General features: G+C 48.2%; 3 protein-coding genes across 23 annotated transcripts in view; 2 read left to right on the top strand and 1 right to left on the bottom strand.

Moving 5' to 3' along the window:
* Window positions 1–459: 459 nt before the first annotated feature.
* kbtbd4 (kelch repeat and BTB (POZ) domain containing 4) lies at window positions 460–7265 on the top strand. The gene is made up of 5 exons (XM_066700690.1): window positions 460–629; window positions 2100–2569; window positions 2802–2943; window positions 4379–4485; window positions 4610–7265. Exons 2-5 carry the CDS (start codon window positions 2105–2107, stop codon window positions 5468–5470), a joined length of 1575 nt encoding a protein of 524 aa, XP_066556787.1. The 5' UTR covers window positions 460–629; window positions 2100–2104; the 3' UTR covers window positions 5471–7265.
* A 235-nt stretch (window positions 7266–7500) lies between these two features.
* Window positions 7501–11484, bottom strand: ptpmt1 (protein tyrosine phosphatase mitochondrial 1). The gene is made up of 4 exons (XM_066700692.1): window positions 11224–11484; window positions 10966–11046; window positions 10479–10670; window positions 7501–10304 (listed from the first exon to the last, which is right to left on the bottom strand). Exons 1-4 carry the CDS (start codon window positions 11368–11370, stop codon window positions 10173–10175), a joined length of 552 nt encoding a protein of 183 aa, XP_066556789.1. The 5' UTR covers window positions 11371–11484; the 3' UTR covers window positions 7501–10172.
* Window positions 11485–13040: 1556 nt separating this feature from the next.
* celf1 (cugbp, Elav-like family member 1) overlaps window positions 13041–21620 on the top strand; it is a 55098-nt gene continuing 46518 nt past the window's right edge. For all 21 annotated transcript variants that reach the window (XM_066700669.1, XM_066700684.1, XM_066700689.1 and 18 more), the window contains exon 1: window positions 13041–13198. The gene's annotated coding sequence lies outside the window, so the exon portion shown is untranslated. The remainder of the gene's footprint in view (window positions 13199–21620) is intronic.

Below are 21620 nucleotides of genomic sequence, written 5' to 3'. Positions count from 1 at the left end.
CTTTAATAAATTCATAAATATTACCAAATCATTCTCTGAATTGATAAATGAAAAAAAAATAGCTATCCTCCTGGGGGAGGGACATACAGCCCCCCTGGCCGCCCAATATGTAGCCGCCTGCCACAGCCTGAGGGGCTCACTGTGAAAACATACATGAGCACCAGCTGTAACCTGATAACTATAAATAAAGTAAATGTACATGTCTATTAAGATTTTATTTATAAATTATAATGTTACTGTTTCATTTTTTTTTCTTACCTTTTATTATTTTTCAATGTATGTATATAATATCAACTGTTTGTCATGCCAATAAAGCACCCTTGAATTGAATTGGCGCCACACCGTACTGCTGTACTGTATGTTATACTCAACCTCTATAAAGAGGACACTGAAACGCCGCGGCCTTGTTTCCAGCCGGGCGCGTTTTAGCGCCGCACCGGTCCTGCCCGGAAACGAGTCCGTTCGTTTCCCCTCTCCTTCCGCTGAGTGGCCGCGGTGTGTGTGTGTCTATACGGTCCCCCTGGTCCACTTCTACAGGTGCTTACAACAGCTGAGAGGCATAGGTAGCATATAAAACTACCCGAGGTTCAGATTAACGACACGTCAGGGCTGGGATTGTGGAAGGACAGGTAAATAAACAACATGTACTGCATTTCCGTACAGGTTTAACTCAACAACAAAACAAAGGCTTTGGCGTGATTTGTGTGACAAGCCCCGCTGCAGCATCAAATCAAAGCTCGTAAAAACATGACATTACATCAGCTGTGTCGCATGTAGAGCGCATTGATCTCATTTTCCTAACGGTTCCTGGCTTATAATGTGTACTAACTCGTTTTAATCTAATGAAACCTCTCCAATAAGCATCATTGATGTTGTGTATAACATTGCATTACATACATATGGAGTCGATTGTAATATTGACGTGCGAGGTGGAAACAACAGATAGACGTGATTGATTCATTAGTCACATAGAAATAGAGAGAGAGAGAAGGAGAAGGAGAAACGTGTTCTTGAGTGGTATTGGGAGTGTTTGGGGCCTGGTTGCGTATGTTTGATAGTATTACCCTTTTAAAATGACATGAGTTACAGTAGTGCCCTTGTTTTACGATGATAAAATAGTAAGCCGGTCTGGCTGACTTAAGAGGCACTTGTAGCCCCTGTAATTTATTGGAGATTGTGCAGTGAGACAGCAGTACCCACAGGGAGAGAAAAGCTTTAACAAGTGGGCTTTGTGTTTATGACTTGGTACCAGACTGACTTGTGCTCCTGTGTTATTGATTGTCATGCTCCACACACACTGGCACAGAGAGTTATAGCAGAATCAAAGATCTAGCAGAGATCAAATATTTTATGTGTGTTTTGAATGTGAAGGAAGCCTGGTTTTATTTTTTATAGGTCAAGTCAACTTATAAATTTACAAAACCGAACAACCAGTGCAAGACAAAGCTAACGTGTTGCGAATCCATAAGGAGAGTTGTTGTTGTTGTTGTTTTCTCAGACATGCTGCTTAAATTACATTTCCACATCCATTCCCTGCACAGTGTCTGTACTCTGGGGTCTGGTTCCTGTTTTATTATTGGCCAAACTCTGTATCTGCTATGATTGTCCATCATTTGTTGATTTTCTCCCAGGTGTGCAATTTCTGTTCCGATTGCTTTTTAGGTTGTGTTTGTTTATGTTGTGTGAGTTGTTATGGCCCTCCAGGGGTCAAGCTCTGGACAAGACTATCCTAATCAGACAATTGCGCAAAAGCTTCCTGCCCCAGCAGAACATTTTAGGGGATCCACACAATTCTCTCTCTGTCTGAAATCATAGCTTAGGTCAGGGGTGGCTAACACTGCTCCCCGAGAGCTGCAGGGTGTGCGGGATTTTGTTCTATTGTGGGTCTTAATTAGGCAAAATGTCCCTGTGTTCAAAGTATCCATTAATTGGTAATTTAGAGGGACCTGGAAATACTGCAGGATTGTGGCTCTCTAGGACCAGGGTTAGCCACCCCTGGCTTAGGTCATAGTTGAGTTCAAGATTGTCTAAGCATGGAGAAAGAAGGGACTGGCCTTGTTGTATTATGTCAAGTGGGTCCACCAGTGTTGTTTTTGTAGATGACATGGAGTCCAGCGAGGATGCGGGGGTGCTGAACGTGGGGGGCTCGTCTGGCGAGGAGAACTACTTCCTGGGCTACACCTTCACCGACCGCTCGCACTCCAGCCGCGTGGTCAAGAGCATCATGGACCTGTGCCTGGAGGACGGGCTGTTCGCCGATGTCACGGTGATGGTGGACGGCAAGGAGTTCCAGCTCCACCGACTGGTCCTGTCGGCCCAGAGCTGCTTCTTCCGGTCTATGTTCACCTCCAACCTGAAGGAGGCACACAACCGCAGCATCGAGCTGAAGGACGTCAGCGCCCGCGTCTTCCAACTGCTCGTGGACTACATCTACCACGGCACCATCAAGCTCAGGGTGGAGGACCTGCAGGACACCTACGAGATGGCCGACATGTACCAGCTGACCGCCCTGTTCGAGGAGTGCTCCCGGTTCCTGTCGCGCACCGTGGCCGTCAGGAACTGCCTGCAGGTCAGTGGCTCATGAGCGAGTGAGGGTGGTTTTGCGGTTGGGGGGGGGGGGGGGGTACACAATCATGCAGGGCTCACAGATGTGTGTAATGCCGTTCTGGGCAGCCATTCAGTTGATATAATTTGAGACAATAATAGAGGTATTGAGTGGTGAGGAACGGGGGTGGGATGGAAGCTGTGAAGACGTTGTCCCTTCCCTTTTTTAAAACGCACCCTTTCCCCCGACCGCACAGGTGATGTGGCTGGCTGACCAGCACAGCGACCAGGAGCTGTACACCTCGGCCAAGCACTGCGCCAAGATCCACCTGGTCCAGCTGCACCAGACTGAGGAGTTTCTCAACCTGCCCCTGCGGCTGCTCGTGGACATCATCAAAGGTCTGCCTCCTGCCTCTCTCCTCCTGCTTTACTCCTTCGTCTCTTTCTTTCTTTCTGGTGCCGTTGGAGCCGTATCATCTATCAGTCCTCTCTGTTGAATCGAATTAGGGACGGCTGTTGCCATGTATTCTGATACGCTTTATTGAACAGAAGAGCTTTGCGTCTGCCGGGTACGGTGGCACTGAAGTGCAAAAAGAAAACCGCAACTGGAAAAAAAATCAGGCAATTGCAAAAACAAAAAGAGAAACACAAAAACATTTTTTTTTTTTTTTTTTTTTAGTTTCTTCATCCCCAAGCCGCATTATTTCGAAGGCCACTGCTGTTATGGGCAGCTACACGCCCACGCAGGACTGAAGCGCTGCCATTGGTCAGCGTCTCTGTTCTCTGCTCTGTGCTCTCTGTGCATGAGAGAAACGCTCGATTTCAAGGATAAGTGTTGATGCAGGTTAGAAAAGGTTAGAAAGTGATGTTAGCCTACTTTAAGTGTTTCTTAAAGCAATTGCCATGCACATGGTGTGTTGGGGAATTGACGGAAACAACTAAACAAATGTTAAGATTACTGATTTCACATTTAATGAAGAACATCATGCTTTTATTAGATGAACACTATAACGTTACAGTTCACACAATACTGTCTGTGCGTATGTGGGTCTCTGTGTGTGTGTGCACGTACATTTAATACATATGAGGACAGTGTTCACTATAAACACTACAGGGAAAACACACACATAATTGGTGCAATGTATGTGAGTTAAGCTCTCTGTTTACACAGTGTTTATTTCTGATATTAAAACTGATTTGGTCCCAGAGCTGGTATTCTTGCATTCTATATTAACAAATATAGGTCTTGATCGAGATATGAAATTAGCCTACAGGACCTACATTTGTCGCTCTATACAGTGCACCTCCACTTCTAATTATACTTCCCTGTAAAGAGTTTACAGTCAATAGAGTCATTATATGTATTTTGTGTTTTTAATAAATGAAGCGAGACATGTTTTCTATTGGTAGGACTCTAGATGACGCAATTCCATAATAAAAAAAAAAAAAAAATTGTTTTAGTGTTTTTCTTTTTGCAATTGTGTTTTGCACTTCAGGGCCACCGTAGCCGGGTGTGGAGAGCTGTGTCTTTTTGTGTATCAGGACAATGATGGTTAAAATTAGTCATTGTGAGGCTGTGACAATACTGCACCCATTGTACAAGTATCCCTTTGTTGAGTATCTGTTCCTTAACCCCCCCCTTAAACACAATGAACAGCTTCTGTATGACGTTCAGACTCCACTCAGGGAATAACGAGGTCACGATGCAGAGGTTAACTTCTCTTCCTGTGGCTGTAGAACGACTTCGAATGAGGCTCGAAGATTCAAAACCTGCGATTATTAGCTGTGAAGCAGATTCTCAGGGCGTCGGTATAATTCTCTCTCATCCCTGCAGACGGAGTCCCCAGCTCCCAGAACCCGACGGCGGCCATCGACTCGTGGGTGAACCACAAAAAGGACGAGCGGGGGGCGCACTCGGGGATGCTGCAGGACAGCCTGAAGGTACCGTGAGTCCGTGGTGAATTGTCACAGAGGCGTAGCCATGCAACTCCAGGGGCCATTGTGGAAGCCTTGTGATATTAAATAAACGCATTCATTCTCATCGCCTTGACTTTCCCCCCCACAGGAGATCGGCGAGAATGTGCACATCTACCTGATCGGCAAGGAGGAGACGCGCACGCACTCCCTGGCCGTGTCCCTGCACTGCGACGAGGACGACGCCATCAGCGTGAGCGGCCAGAACAGCCTGTGCCACCAGATCACGGCGGCCTGCAAGCACGGCGGCGACCTGTACGTGGTGGGCGGTTCGATCCCGCGGCGCATGTGGAAGTGCAACATGCACACCATGGACTGGGAGCGCTGCGCCCCGCTGCCCCGCGACCGGCTGCAGCACACGCTGGTCTCCGTGCCGGGTGAGGACGCCATCTACTCGCTGGGCGGCAAGACGCTGCAGGACACGCTGTCCAACGCCGTCATCTACTACACCGTCCGGGACAACATGTGGACCGAGACCAGCCAGCTGGACACGGCTGTCTCCGGGGCGGCGGGCGTCAACCTGGGCGGCACCATCTATCTGCTGGGCGGCGAGGAGAACGACATGGACTTCTTCACGAAGCCCTCGCGCATCATCCAGTGCTTCGACACGGCCGCGCAGAAGTGCCACACCAAAGCCTACATGCTGCCGTTCGCCGGGTGCATGCACGCCACGGCGCACAAGGACCTCATCTTCGTCGTGGCCGAGGGCGACTCGCTGGTCTGCTACAACCCGCTGCTGGACAGCTTCACGCGACTGCGCTTCCCCGAGGCCTGGAGCTGCGTGCCCTCGCTGTGGAAGGTGGCCAGCTGCAACGGCTGCATCTACGTCTTCAGGGACAAGTGCAAGAAGGGCGACGCCAACACGCTGAAGTTCGACCCGGCCACCTCGGTGGTATCCGTCATCAAGGGCATCAAGATCCTGCTGACGAACTGGCAGTTTGTTCTGGCCTGAGTCCCCTCTCGCCCGTCTCCCCTTTCACCTGTTCTGTTGAGCCATCGAGCCCCCAAACGGACTGCTGCCTTCTCCTCCTCCTCCTGCTGACTCTCTCTCCCTCCCTCTCGCGCTCTCTCTCTCCCTCTCTCGGTTTAATCTCCCTCTGAGGGAGATTGTTGGGATTTGTTGGGATTGCGGAGCGAGAGCTCAGACCGGCGGGTTTCAGATTTGCTCGAGACGGTTTAAATGTACGTTCGGTGCCGTCTTTCCAACCCCCCCTGCTGTGCTGCCCCTGCGTGTCCTGCATCGAAATCCTCAGTGTTTCCCAACCCGGCGTGCCGCGGGGGGTTAGAGGAGTCGCACCTCGGACAGCTACGATAATAACACATCCGTTATAGTTCAGTCTTACTGGATGCTCTGTTAACAACCCCGCTGTGACCTTCAGACCCGTCCCACCTCCACTTGTATCCCTCATTAAAGATGAGCTTGGTCAGATTTTGGATTTCCTATTTTTTCTTAAATATTCAAAATTTGAGCTAATTAGACATGTCCATTAATTGGCCTAATTAATCAGAACTGGATCACAGTGCAGAAACTATTCACTATAACCCTGTGTTGCATCAATAACTGTCCCCCTTTAGGGCCAAACAGCCTGAACCCCAAATCCAAATCCCAACCCAAGCCGGGAGCAAAATATAACCTTAAATTTAACGTTTAACCCATCGTATGACATCAGTAGGTTAACTTCCCCTGATTAAAACGTGTTGCACACACGTGTAGTTGTGTCTTAGGCTTGAAAAGGTTGGGAAACACTGATGCGAGCTGCTCCGGCAGTGATGCTTGGGAGCGAACCAGTTCAGTGCAGAGTTTGCAGATGGTCGGATTGGTTTAGGCTGAGACGGTTTTCGCACAATAATCCTTGGGTTACTCTAATGTTTTTGCCACCATTTCTTTTATGACTTGAGGGCTGTAGATTTCATCAGCCTGCGTTATATTCCCTTAAATACAACTTAAAACACTCATTCAGACAGATAGTACCCTCAGTTGTCTTTTCACAACGTTATTGTTTATTTACATATTTTAACTTACATGCTCCCACTGCGAAAGAATCAGTCAAATGCGACAATCTCCTCGGACTGATGCCTGGTGAGACCTTGATTGTGTTTATGTCACGTCCACATAATTTTTATTGTCATACCCTGATGCCATTGTCCTGCTCAGTTCTCCAGGAATGAGAGCATGCAGAATATATTGGGACAGTTTTATTTTACAGGTTTACCAATAATTAGAACAAAACCAAGACGTGTATATGCCCACAATCAGATTGGATATCAATGAGCTCCACGTGTAGCCAGTCTTCACTGGAGGACACGTATCAAAGACAGAACAGACACTGAACAATGGTGAGTAAGTAACTCTACTGCTGTTCTAGAATTCCTCTGTGTTCTGCTTCCCCAAGTTCCGCTTCCTCCGTGATTTTCTCATTATAAACGTTGCCTCCCTTGTGCAGATTATAGAGAGATAATAACCGGAGGCATAAGACAGAACATTTAGGACACAGATGGACTGACAGCAAATGAAGCAAGAAAATAATGCTCTTTAAAACTTGAATAGCTTCCATGAAGCTCCATAGCGTTACATGTCCAGGACAGTGACAGAAGATTAATGTTTTCAGGAACTGGCATTGCGTAGAATGCAGATCATTAAATTAGGTTTGTGTAGATTTTTAGCTGAGATTTTTCTTTGTGGAATGTGAATGTGAAATGTATGTGATTCTTAAACATTGTGAAACAAAACTATGGGTAGAAAATTATTTAACCTTCATGTATCTTTTTTTGTAAAAGTGCTTTTGCATCTTGTGCCAAAACAAAACATCAGTGTGTGACTTCATTTCTGGTTTGACATTTTCAGGTATGGGTCAGTTTTGTGTACTGAGTCGCTGTTTTCAGGAATTGCTGTCATATTGCAATACATAGCATGGAATTGTGCTCATCTCACACAAAACGGTCCATGAAATAAACCAATGAGCAATAAGTGCAGGACACAAATAAGTCAGAATAAAGTTTACTGTATTGCTAAACAAGGAGTACAAGCTTCAGGTATGGAAACTATTACAGGACTTCAGAGCTGCAGGTTCATCCAAAAGGATATCGAAAAAATAATACAAAACACACCCATTTCAGTCTAATCAGTCCTCCATGATTTAAAAGCAGCAATCATCAGATATGCTGATAACTCAATTAAAGTGCAGTAATTTGAACTGTTCAGTGTTTCATGGTGTTATCGGGCAGCTTCACCAGTGTTGAGATGTTAAGCAGACGTTTTAGAATGAAGGCGTAAATGTGGCAATGAAAACAATTTGTCAACGTTTATTGCAATCGAATGGGCATTTTGCAGGTTTCCTCGCAGCCCTCCCAGTCTGTGATGCTGTAGTGACCATGCAGCAGCGCATGTATATAGTGTAATTTTAATGATATTGTCAACGGAGGCCGACTGAAGTGGCAGGATTGTAAATTAAATGACGAGAAGCCGTACGCTTGCAAGAGTACAGTTCATCCCTGCTGGCCTTACAGTCCCTTCTGAGACCTGGCCTGTTTGTTTTGCAAGAGATGGTTCTTATTTTTAGAGGCTCAAATAGATCTACCTGCCATAAGTGCAGCGTTCACAAATGCATCGCACCTTGTGCATTAGGTGCTGCTCAGTACACTAACAAAAGCATATTTTTCTGTCCGCACTCTTAAAAACAATTGACAGTTCTCTGGCAGCGAAGAAAGAGGCCTGTCCTGCTCCAATTAATGGAAATGCATCCTCTTATTGTCAATTGCGATCCCCCTAAGTGAAAGGTCTGCTTGGCACTCTGCTTCTCAGTTCAGTATCAAATCCTTGTGGGCGAAACTTTTATGAATCCAGATGCCAGCCAGCAGAGTGGTACTTGACTAGAAGTGGTAAAAGCTTCAAGGCTTTTTTTTTTTGTGTTTAAAGTAAAATACTTCCCTCCGAGCTGAGCTCCTGTGTGTGAGGCACAAACGCACCGAGCAGGATTAAGTGGGGTGACCACGTCTTCAAGAGCAGAGTCCTTGATTTGGGTTACATCGGATAAACAGCCTGTACTGAATAGAGCCTGTGCTCTGCTGCTAAAAGGATATGCAGGACGAAAGAGGCTCCATCAATCTTAATTATAGTGTCTAAAATATAATCAATCCATCACCAAACTGAATGATGATCCAATTCCACAGGACAATTATATTTGTACATTTTGTTTCGGTGCACCTTTGTTCACATTCAACACACACACAAACTGAATAAATCACAGGCATGTCTTCCACACTAAACTATATACTGATGAAATATGAGATTGGAAATGTACGTCTGTTGACTTGAAAGCACCTTGAAAAGAAGCATTGATAAAGTGTTACCTTAAAGTGACTCCCAAGAAGTGGAGATTATATTTTAACCCTATTTAAATGCACATTTTTGCCCCAGAAAGCCCCTTCTCTTGCCTGTCCTGTATGGGGGCGTTTTCTTTAACACATGTACAGCTTGAGCCCAGTTTCACGTCGGCCCATTTTTCACACAGTATTGAATACGACAGTGTCCGCCTCAGTATAATACATCCCTTATACCTGTGTGAGCACGGACAGAAAGCAGTTCTTTGTTCAGCCTCATCCTCGTGCCTGGTGAACTCGATTGCTCTTATGGTGCCGAGTCACAGGAGTTTGTACCTCCCAGGACTTGCGGTAAAACTGGCCTTTTCTGGAGCCGTTGGGAACTAATGGATTGAACTTGAACTATCAGCCGGTCCCACCCAGATCACCAAGCGTGCCCCCGTCAGCGCTGAGCGCAGCAGTCTTTCAGCCGGCCGTCCCTGGTCCCTCGTTCCAGAGCACTGAGCAGCACAGGCCTGAACACATTCATTCAACCTGGATGCGTGTGTGGGGATCTCCACAAATCTCTCCTATCCTCGGGGCCCGTACAGTCTAGGATTTACACAGTGTATGTTCTCTCCATTTATGACATGAATTCATCAAACCTCCCCACTTGCAACAGGGAGACCGACTGAGATTTTAAACAATGAAGATTAAAAGCAGCACACCGGCCTTCAGAAACAACACCATGTTAAAGACGTCTCCCCAAAATAACACCACCGAAGACAGGCTTCAGCTGCTCAGACTAATAACAGAGCAAACCAACACGCCTGATGAGATTAAAATCCAGCCTGGCTGTCGGGGGAAAACGGTGCGCGCTGTCGTTTCGGTTACAGAGTCTGCAGGATTACCAGTGCGGGGGTTCCTGGTGATAACTCTCATACAATGTCAGCCATAGCATTAATAATCCACTGCATTTACATTGCATTAGCAGAACAGGCAATCCCACACAGTAATACAGCACAGCGGAGTGGACTGTATTCTCTAGCAGGCCGGGGACTTTCTATACTTCACATTTTTAACTTTATTATACCCTCCTTCTATAAAAATAAATATCTTAAAACCTTTTGGAACATCAGCTCGATTATATAAGACAGAACTGTCCGAAACAGGTCCAAAAGATAAGTAAAATAGAGCGTGTATGAACTCTGAACAGGGCGCACACCAACATATGTCTGCCGATACAGCACATGTCTCACAAACGTCCGGTCGAGTGCCCTCCTCTCGACCGAATCTGGCCTCTCTCTCTAGGCCAGGGGATGCCACGTGTCGCGCAGCTGCAGCCCAGTCCCCCTTCAGCTGGCCTCCCCCGGACACACCTGCCCGTGGTACTTCCGCAGCACCTCCATCTGCGCCGAGCGGACCAGGATGTGGGGACGGACCGCCGCCAGCGCCGCACGGGCCTCCTCGGGGCTCCAGCAGTGCAGCTGTAGGAACACAAGAGCACAGAGCCCGTCATTGCCACAGTGTGTGAAAAGGACACGCATGCACTCAAACATGCCATTTCAGCCCTGCACCCCCTGCCCAGTGTCATGAGCACGGGGTTGGAGGGGTGTCTTTTCAGGTCTACCCGTCCCAGAGCGTGCCATCTCCCCACTCACCCGGATCAGGTAGGCGGCCGCTAAGGTGGCACTGCGCGATCGCCCTGCCTTGCAGTGGATGTACACACTGCCGCCCTGCTGCCGGTGCCGCAGCGCGAACTCCACGCCCCGGTGCAGGTTCTCCAGGCTGGGCACCCCCGTGAGGTCCACGGTGCTGAGACGCAGCTGCTGCACCCCCGCAGACTGCCACTCCTGTGGCACACGGACACAGACAGAGATCAAGAGAGGCTACGGCGGCCGTTCGCTGCAATCTGTCAGATCTAACTGGCACTTACAGTTGCCTGATGGGTTGAAGCTCGCTTTATACACGTGTGTCACTTAGAAAGGATTGCACATGCCAAGAGTGTGCCAGGAAGAAAAGTCCTCAGGAACAGGAACCTTAATTGCTCAATGAATGGGACTTGTTAATATAAATACATAAACACAAATAAATAATATATTGGGTATACAATTCATAATCTGAATGCCTGAGCTCTTATCCTCTCACCTCGGTGGAGTTACACAAGTATTTAGTCTCGTATTCTTCATTCATAGTGATCACCCCTCGCACATTCTCCTCCCGAACCAACTGCAAAACAAACAGAATATGCAAATTACCCAGATTGACTGATGAATGCATTAGCTGAGATGTATGGCTGATAGGTTAATTGGGTTGCACTAACTAATTTAAAGACATGCTTTTCAATGTTTTGGCCAACACGTAATGTTGGTGCACAGCTCCTGCCCACAGAGCGCAATGTGTCACCTGCTCCGTCATGGGGCGGAAGGGCAGCGCTCCGAGCAGCACGGTCTGATCCACCCGGTCGAACCACCTCCTGGCCGACACTTTCTCCATGCAGACATTGTAGGCGAGGGTCGGGTAGAAGAGCAGCCTCGCCAGGGCGCCCGACATGGTCAACGGATCAACCGCTCACTAGCGCTACTAATAACACGTTTCCTCTGTGCAGCAGTGCAACCTTGCGCTCATGCACCACACACACGTCTACAGTATCCACAAACTGCCGCTGTCGGTGCCCCCAGCGGCCCGGAAGACTAATTACAGATGACGCGAACCGGGGGCTTTGCTTGGTGCGCCCCCTAGCGGGCCGGAGGTCTAGGTGACATTGAGCAAAACGGCGCTCCTCCGAGCTGCGTTTGGCTACATTGTGACACTGATTAGCAGGAGGCGAAAGCAAAAGGGCCTGCTGTCCTTGAGATCCACATCTCTAATTAATCAATTAACCCTTTTTTTCCAATTATATATACCTGTTGTAGTTTGAAAATTGCCGGCCATGACCTGACAGCTTGTAATATAAATACAACTACGCTATCCCCGTTTTTAAATTTAATTTAAGATGTGTGTGTTTGTTAAATATTTGTCTTAATTAATATTTCTTCATTTTCTGAGAAACACAATATGAAATAGATGAGCTATCTTTTTGCACCATTTCTATTCATATAAGAAGCCAATACAATGTCTGGGATTTATTTGATACCATTTATTTGTTGCAATTTGCTCCATATTTCAAATACACTCGAACCTGCAACAATGTGAACAAATTGTTAACTGTAAAGTACAGATTAAATAAACTTGATTCCATTATTTTGACACAACAGTGCATTGGTCTGCCCATATGTGTGAGGTGGGGGGTCTGTGTGACTGCGGTGTACTAACACTACAAGGTCTTCACACCTTAATATAATTACATCCACCACAAGATTGACCACATATACACATCATCATCATCACCATCAGTCTATATCGGTCCACTGCTGATGAAGGCTCCCCAAACTGTCTCCACTCGCTTTGATCTTCAGCTTCTCTTTTCCACTTCGTGCATGCCAAGTGTATGGTTTCATGTCCCCATCTTCTATGTGGTCGTCTTATGGGGTCTGTTTACTCTCTTGGGATCCATTCCATAGATGCCTTTGTCTCTGGCAATGATGTCACACATTCAGATCTATTCATTTAATGGTCTCTCTCTTCTTGTTACACATGCAACGCCTGGATGCGAGGTGCATGTGCTTCACTAGACTATGGTTTGAATTGTGCCAGGCATTAATTGGCATGTGCCCCACAGTGTACACGACCCCCCAGGTATGCATGTATCGCTCATCACTCGAACCCTCACCCTCGCGATGGCACTCTGTCACATTTAATATGAATTTAATATGAATAACACAGTTAATGCCAACCGACTCCGGCTGCGGGGGTCACTCCCGTGTTTCCGAAATGCGTGGGAAAAACACGCCCGACAACAAAACTGAAAAGGGGGAAGAAAAAAAAAAGTTGCGGACTGACACCGACCCCCCCACCGCTACTGATGAAAAACACTTCTGGATCATCCCATCCTGTCCCACAGCGGGGGGGAGCACAGGTGCCGGGTGGGTCGTGAAAAAGCCGGGATGATTCCCATAAGCTCTCAGCCAGGGTCTACGAATCGCTCAGATCCCCCCAAATGAGTGTCTGTGTGCGGCTGAGGCCGGGGGCTCCGCGCCGTCTCTGGCGTTGCAGCTCAGCGGCGGCTCCACCCCCACCCCCCTGCTGGAGAGGCCGGTGGTAAAGGCAGGAAAGGCAGCCATTTTGCAGAGTCCCCTTGTTGGAGAGTGCAGCCTAAGGTGGGTTGCCGTAGAAGGCGGTTTTTATTTTGGAAATATCATCTTAATCTCAATCCCGAGAACAGATTCCGAGAGGAGATCCACATTCCGCTCAGTTGGCCAGAAGTCGCTCCCTGCATCGGGTAAGAAGATTTCATTTCTTTTTCAGACACGTATCGAGGCTCCTGATGCATCTTTGTGTGGCGGAGCAGCACGACACCCAGCTGTCCGCCTAAGTTAGTTGTGCAAGAATGCAGGTCGGAGGCGGCGGCGCGGCGGCGCGGCGGGGGGGTGGCACGGTCGGCGTCCGTGTCCTGTCCGGGGCTCCGGGGGTCCTCTGGCTCGGCGTGCAAGGCGAGGGCAGCGCTTTCGAGCAGCTAGCCATCTCCGACAGCGCTGTGGCGATCCCTCCTCCTCCTCCTCTTCCTCCTCTTCCTCTCGGATCCGCAGCTCCGCGCCTCGCCTCTCGCTCGAGCGCCCGAACGTCCCCGGGGATTCGAACGCGGCTCGGCCGCTCGCGCTGCTGTCGCCGGTCGTCTTGTCTGTATGTTGCTGGTGTGTCCGCGCCGCACGTTGTGCTGGGCTCGGACCCTGGTGTCTGCAGACCGGCCCTCCCGCACGCCGCCGGGCTGCCGGTGCAGGTTTTAAAGAGCCTGACAGAGCGGGCGGGTTGATTCAGAAGAACAACAACACAAACACTTTATCCCCACTCCCCCCTCTCCTCTTATTAAAACACATTAGTATGCACGCCGGGCCGAGTCCAGTTGACTGCCGGCGTCCGGATTACGTGTCGCTCTCAGTGTCTTTCGCCTCCCCGGGTCACATGAGCCCGTCCTCCATGGCGAGAGGAGCAGGGTGGGGGTAGCGGAAGATCGTCCTCGATGCGCAGGCCTTGTCAACAGCACGTTTCGCCAGCCCCTCGTGGAGATTTGCGTGTCATGTTATATATGCAGCCCAGTTACACATGTGATGCGATGAGAACCGCGGCGCTTGACTCGATCCCAAGTGCCATTCGGATCAGAGTCCGTTCTTTATAGCCGCGGTAGTTGGGAGCCTTGAAAGTCTTCTATAGATCTTGCGTGACAATACAGGACAAGGCAGGCCGTGATGCCCATTCGTGTGCATTGATGTCAGGCAGCAGGAGAGGGGGTTGTGAACATTGGAGATGTTACGTGTCTGTTTGCAACCCCTTTTTAAAGTTGTATTATTCTCACTCACAACCTTGGAGACGCCTTATCCACCCAGTTGGATGACAGAATCGGCCTGTTCGTGACAGTAGACATGGCGTGAATGACTGTGTGTGAGATTTAATAGTGTATTAAAGCCACTGTTTATAAGCCCCCAGCCTGCTGGTTGAGCCACTTTGGCCGTCCCCCATGTCATTTGGTTTACTGTACTGTACAGAGAATGGGAAGTAAGAGTGTGACTTGTGCAGTTGAGAGAGTGCTCACTGTGGGTTATGCAAAATCAGCAGTTTGTAGATCCTGTTTCTGTTCTCCACATTTCACAGCCCCAGATTCGCCTCCGTCAAGTCTGTCCTCTTAATTGGAGTCTCTTTGTCTCTGTGTTGGTGCAGCCTGTGTTTCTGATGAATGTATTAATCCGACCACTGTTACCAGGGGCTCCTATGTGCATCTTATGACTCTTTAAATGGATTCTCACGTCATTGCAGCTGCTTGCATCACCCCGGTGAAGGCTACATGCCTGCACACCTGGGAAGGGGGCAGAGAACCGCTTGGCTCCTGGAATGACGGTGCCCAGTGACCCGAGCGCATGATTATGAATCGAACAGGCTGGTTTTGGTTGCATCTACCCCCCCCCCCCCATCAGATCTGTGACAGTCGGCTCCAGGCTGTTTGCAGAGGACAGCTGTGTAATGATAATGTACGGAAAATGCGTTTGTTGTTTAACAGTCGTGTCGAACGCATCATGTTCTGTTGCGTTTTTTGGCAACCAACACTGTGAAAATGGCATCATTGTGAAATAGAAGGACCATAGTTAGTTATCCAGCAAGATGCCTGAACATGTAGGATTTGGCTGGCTGAGTGTTAACCATTCACACCCCTTTCATTCTCTGCTCAGTTCTGGATGTGGTGCAAATGCATTATTATTGCAATATCACTGTAATTATTGCTGTTAGCTTGCAGTGCCACATAGCTTTTCAATTCCCACAGATTATCGACCCTTGAGACTGGACTGAGGATGTGTCCGAGCACCTCTTGGGTAGTGCCCCCTTGAATGTGATTCCCATTTTCAGTTTCGTTCTGGAAACCCCTCCGTGCCGAGGAAAACGCGACCAGATTGCTGCGGAGTGGAAGCTTCTTCAGAGGAAAGTTCCAGAATGCATGAGGGAGGAGGAGGTTGTGGTGGTGGGGGGGGGTTCAATGAACAAAACCAGTAACCACTGCGAACACACAGAAGGCACCGAAACCACTTGTTACACTGTAGACCAGACCGATCCTAATTGCAGAGTTGTAAAGTGCAACCAGCGAGGCTCCTGGCCCGCCGTGCGTCGTTGAGACGGACGGTTTGCGTCTGGAGAAGCAGGGAGGCTGGGGGTCCTTCAGCGCGGTGGGCAGGGGGAAAGGATGAATGGGGGGTGTGAAGAGGGGCCCTGGCTCTGCCACACATGTACAGTTTTTTTTAATCTTATGTGGGAAATGGTGCAAGGCTACTTAACAGCCACGTGATATCAAGGATTTTTTTTTAAAGATTTTTTGACTAACCCCGAGCTGTAACTCTCGACTACAATTGTCTCTTTCATGGAGCGCTGAAAGGTTTTTCACTTGTCGCTGTTAAGTTGGAAGTGGACTTCGGTTCCCAGTAAAATAAAATCACTGTGATGCCAACGTCAATCTGATTTTTATATTTATAGAATAAATACGTTGCTTGGACCTTCTAGTCTTTTGCGGGAGTTCAAGAATGCAGGAATTGATAAGCCTTCTGAATTCTGTACTTCACTCACACCCTGAATCCTGTACTTGTGCAGAATGGTCTGTTTTGTGATTCTGCTCGGAAGAAAGGGAAGCGTCTCTCTACTCGTCCTTATTTTCAATGTCACTTACGTAATGGTTTCTTTGTAGAAGGGCTCAAAACTGTGGCGTGTTTATATTTATATTTATTAGGACTTTGTTCCAGGTACATAAAACAGCTAATTTTGTCAGCTGCTACATTTCTTTAATATAGCTCCTTCTGTGAAGAGTTTTTAAGAGTGAAAGAATCGCATAATTTGAACCCTTCAGCTTTAATTGTCATCTGCTTAGGATTCATCGTTGTCGTTTGGTGCAGTTTTTTTTTTTTAACACACAAATAATTCTATATAGTTGCATAAACTGTCTGTCAGGGAGTGAAAGATTGGACTGATCTCTTTGTAACTCAGGCCTGGTCCGTTGTGCAATGCTGAGGGTCTCGCAATCCAGCACGTTTCTCCTAAAGTTATTCTGGTCCTGGTTTTGTAGCTGCATGTAAACCAGCAACACTGGGAAGAAAGGGTGAATTGCTGCAGTTAAGCCGGTAATTAGCATCATTAGGTAGCTGACAAATTTGGGGAAGAATGAAAACCTTCCCTCAGTCAGATTACACCCCTGCTTTAAAACAACTGCCTCTGACTGACAATCTATTCATCTTGGCCTATTATAACATTTCCAGCTATGAATAGCCGAGCGCAGCTGTCCCCGGAGAGCAGCAGTGCGATTTTATCCTCGTTAATTGCTTAATTGAGCCAATTGTTGAATTAGTCAATCCTTAATTAGTTTAAATGTCCATGTGTTCGAGGTACCCAATTGGTGACTGTCAAAAGCCTGCGGGATTGTGGCTCTTCCAGGAACAGGGCCGAACCCCCCATGGCCTAGCACTTGAGCCTGGCCTAAACGCAAGCCTGTGGTACAGACTTATCAATGGAGCATTGCATATCGGTGAACGGGAATGTTCTGTGTAAAAGTCAATAATGTCCCAGAGAGAGCATGCGTCTCATCTGATCATGCAGATCACTAGTCTCCAACCCTGGTCCCAGGGAGCCCCCCGTGCCTCGCGCCTAATGAGTGGTTTTCAGTCAGTGGCTGACGATCACATTCAACGAGTTGTGGTTTCAATTAAGCAATTGAGAGCTCAGCTGGAATGAAAAGCTGGAGTCGTCGTTCGAGCCCCCCGACCCGCTCCTAGTCTCTGATGTGAAGCTGGCCCGCGGTAGACGTGGTCTCAATGTAAACGGTTGTTGGCGACTGTTAGATCGGCTCTGCTCTCCGAGATGGCACCTCAGAGCGCTCGTTCTGTGATGGTTTCGGTTGATGTCAACTTCAGCCCCTGGCTGTTAAACTTCAGGCAAGTTCTGTCTCCTGTAGGAGGCTTGTGTGTAGACCTGTATACTTCTCCTTGTTTGTGTGAGCAAACTAGCCACAAACCCTCTTTATTCCATTAGTTTTTCCTTTCATTTTGTCTTCTTTTTTCCTTTTAATGAGTCATCTAGTGGGACCTTTGACCCCGGTGTTATACTTTCGGTTTTTGTTGCCACAGCAACGGCGGTCTGCTCCGCGCGGACTCCTCCGGGAGGATCTGCACGCCGGAGCGGTGCGGCTCCTCCCTCTCGCTTGGGGGCAGAACTAGGCGGCCAGGCCTCGGCTGCAATTGGGTGGCAGAGAACAAACGTTGCATAGTGCATTGAACCGGGGGCAGATGCCACCGCTGAAAATATCCTCCACTGTGAAATATGCTTTTTTTTTTTTTTTTTCCCAACACCCATAAACACCGACACAACTTATTTTTTTGGTGTCGTTTCCTACGCAAAAATCAATAGTTGTATTTTAAAGAGGCTGCATTTGCTCCTGTTGCCTGAACTCCTGTAGAGATGCCCCTGGTTACAAGCGGCTGCCTCTTTTGTTGTACAGTATTTTAATGTGATGCTCACTTTGGGGTGGCAGTGTGTGTATTAAAAAGAGGTCAGATCTGACTGGCCGAGCACAGGATCTGTTCCGGGGAGCCGGACAGATTGAAACTGGGACGTCAGATTTGCGGCTCGACACCCACGCGTGCGAAGTGTAATTTCTCGGAAGGTCTCGGCTCAAAACCCTGCCGGTGCTCATCGTGTTTTCAATGAATTAAAAAGGCTTATCAGTCCTTAAATGGGCTTATATAACGGAGGTGAATCACAGCGGCGCTTTGCAGTGTAAGTGCTTGTAAGAGCTTCCTACTACTTTAACCCCTGCCTGCCTGCCTGCTCCACTGCGAGGTTAATGTCTCCGTAGTTTGCATAATCCCCAGCCGTGGTGGTGCTCCTTCTCTTTCTTATGCAAACCCTTTGGAGGGTTGGGGGGGGAATTACACATCATATATGTTAATTACTGTGACGGTCTGCAGACTCGGGGGGGGTCCCGGCGATCGGGGGTGAGTTATCGGGAGGGAGATTGCCACCAAATGGCGTTGGTGTCCTGAGGGAGGTTGAGTAAAACACTGGAGGGGGTTCTTGCACAATCGCTTAGTCTCGTCGGGATAATTAGCAGATAATCAGTCCATCGTCTACCAGGTATTTGAGGATCGTGCTAAAGGCCTTGATTTCCAAACGTTTCTGGGAAACAGGCCCTGTTTTGATGTCCATGCCAGAGGACTTCCCAGTGCCAGCAAATGAGGAAAGTATCCGTAGTGCCCCTGCTGGCATCCCAGGCCACTGATTACTCCAACATGTATTAAAACCCTTCCCCTAAACAGCTGTATCCTGTACAGTGCATGACTTACTCAAGTCTGCTTTTAAACCATTACACAAAACGTAACTTTACACTGGAGCTTTTAAGTAATCCTTCTAAATTGTATAATATAATTGTTCTTGAATGTGTGGCCCAAAAAAGAAAAGGGCAGCCTATAAAGACTTTGGCAGCTCCAGCATCTTGATCAGAATCCAGGACGTGTTTGACTTTAGGAGCACAGCCCTGGTCTTCTCACTTTTACAAGGCAGATTAAGAGGAGTGTTTTATCTGCTCTCTTTGAAGTCTGGTGGCAAGAGCCGTACCGAGGGGCAAGAAAGCAGACGGAGCCAAGGCGATGGAGTAGCTTCCGCAAGCGCTCCCAGAAATCCCCATTCACGCGCTCTAGCACCGTACGAGTTGGGCTTTTCTTTCATGTGCCGCTCCCCTGGCAAGTGGGAAAGTAACCGCTCTTGGTGAAAACACAACATTAAGGGCCATACTGTAAAGACACGCAAATAAGCAGGTAGTGAAAGTGGTGGCTTTCGCTATGAGCCTGCGGTAGTAGAGAGCTTGCCGCTCTATGCCAGCTGATAGGAGCACAGCGATTCGCAGCTCCATTTAAATTTAGAAAAGAAAAGTGCTGTTTCTTCCTCCACAAAAGCGTTGATTGCAGAGGCAGGATTGGGGACCGAGCTCCTAAGTGAAGCTGGTTCAATTAATGTCAGTAGCAGTGGAAATGCAAGTGATGGCCGTACCAGGATAAAAGGCTGTTTAATATTGCATGTCTGAAGCCGGTCTAATTGGTCCCACATTATGAGTTGTTTGTGACGCGATGTACCATGCCGGTGTGAAGAGGTACCTGGTCCATATAGGTCTGTATTGGACCAGTGAGAGAGGGCAGAAGAGCTCTCTTCTGTAGCGCACACATAGATCGAGTCTTGCATTTAAAATGATATAAGAGCAGGTGTCTGTGAAAGAGGTAGCGGACTCTCCCTCTCCATCCCCAAAGCATATCAGGTGTCAGATATGGTTACTGAATAGCTAACAGCGCAGTTCAGATAACAAAGGATTTCTGTATTAAAGCTTCTAACGGGGATCTAATGGGGCATCTGAATGCATCATTACTTCTAGAAGTTTCTTCAGCAGCGTCTCTGTTAAATGTAGGGAAGCGAGAGGCTGGATGGCTGAGACTTGTCTTTTAAATAGTGGCGGGGGGGGATTTCTTAACATTCACTTTTTTCCATTTGCTTGTAAAACGGAAGATGTGCCAAAATTAGATGACCGGAGTTTCGTGTTTCTGGTTGAGTGTGTACTGATATGGCACATTTGTCTTTTTAATGCCCGGCCGTCCTCAATTATGAATAGGAGGCCCGTGTACAACGTTCGCCCTCAGCTCTCAGGGGCCACAGGGCCTGACTGGACCTCCTCAGAAGCCAGACTGGGGGTCAGTTCCAGCTCAGTTCTGGAATTAGAGCTGGAATAGAAAAACTTCAAAGGACAACGATTGACGGTTGCGTTCGGTCCGTTGACGGCTTGTGCGTATGTTTTAAATGCGGCTCGGCCTGGAGTTTGAAAATGACTGGTGGGGGGGGGGGGTCTCACCGTCCCCATCCCCATCACTTGCATAATGTAATATCCGTTGGCGTGAGTGCCGGCGCCGCGGAGAGGACTGACATGCGAGTCATCTCTGTAATGCCTGTTTTGCGTTGAAGTGAGAGCGCTTAGTGTAGCGCGCGCTTGTTTTCTGATCTCCAATTAGACCAAAAAGATGAGCGACTCAGAGTGATAATCACACTCGTTCGCTGTCTCCCTCTCCCCTCTCCTTTACAGCCTTATATGGTGAAAATGGTTCCCCCCCCCCCCCCCCCGGCCTAGTAATTGGAGTGCCTGCTTCCTCTTTTTAAAGAAAGAAATGTATGTATTGACCTCAGCACCACAGTTAAAAGCTTGCAAGGCTGCCTTTTCTAGGTTTATTTTGAGCCCATCTGATAGTCTGTCTATCCCCCGCCCTCGGAATTCGAAGCCCCCTTCTGCTCTGCCCACCCCAGGTATCCAGTGAAGATGACCATTTTCTGTAAAGGAGATTAATTGTACTGTGCGTTCGAGTGGTATTGATGCCTTCTGCAGGAATGCACACGTCTGATTCTATTTTTGGCTGTCTCGGGCTTCCTGTCCTCAGCTCGAGTCTCCGGTAATAATGTTCAGTAACGTGTTATCTGTTGACACGGCCCCCACACGGCTCTGATTGGCACAGATGTCTGCTCTTGCGGCAGGTTCCCAGCGGTGAGCTGAACCGGTGAGCTCACGGCACAGCAATCGCTTGAGTTCAATCGAGAAGTCAGGCTAGCGGTGGAAAAGGCGTGTGTTAGCCAGCTGCTGGGTGAAAAATGACATTTTAAAACGTGCCTGATAAGGGGTGAAACCCTGTGAGAAGGAATTAAGTGATTATTGTTGTTTGTTGTTCTAAAAGAAACCAATTTAAAAAGAATACAGCAATCTCCCAGCTGGAGGCACTTGCTGCATCAGGCCGTTTCTCTTCGACTGACCACAAATGAGAAATATGTCGTGGCCACGCGTCTTTTAACAACACTGCTTTTGAGATTGGTGTTCAGGCATGCTGTGGCCCACCGCTCAACAACCAGTCATTCCTCTGAAAACATCAGTCCTGTTAAAATATATCCTCTCACCCCCAACGTACTAAACCCTGCAAGTCACGATGTAAATAAAGCTTTGAAGCAGAAATAGAAACGCCACTGCCGAACAGAACCGCGGGCGGCTATTGAAGTGCCCGGGCCCTGTCGTCGGCCCGTGAACGCGGCCGCCCGGCCCCTGTGCTCGCTCACAGACGCGCAGAGACTCGTTCCAGGGGTTGCTGTCGTTTGTTCTTCAC

This window comes from Amia ocellicauda, chromosome 4 (genome assembly GCF_036373705.1).
Source record: "Amia ocellicauda isolate fAmiCal2 chromosome 4, fAmiCal2.hap1, whole genome shotgun sequence".
Classification (NCBI taxonomy): Eukaryota; Metazoa; Chordata; class Actinopteri; order Amiiformes; family Amiidae; genus Amia; species Amia ocellicauda.
This window is presented reverse-complemented; position numbering and strand designations above follow the sequence as displayed.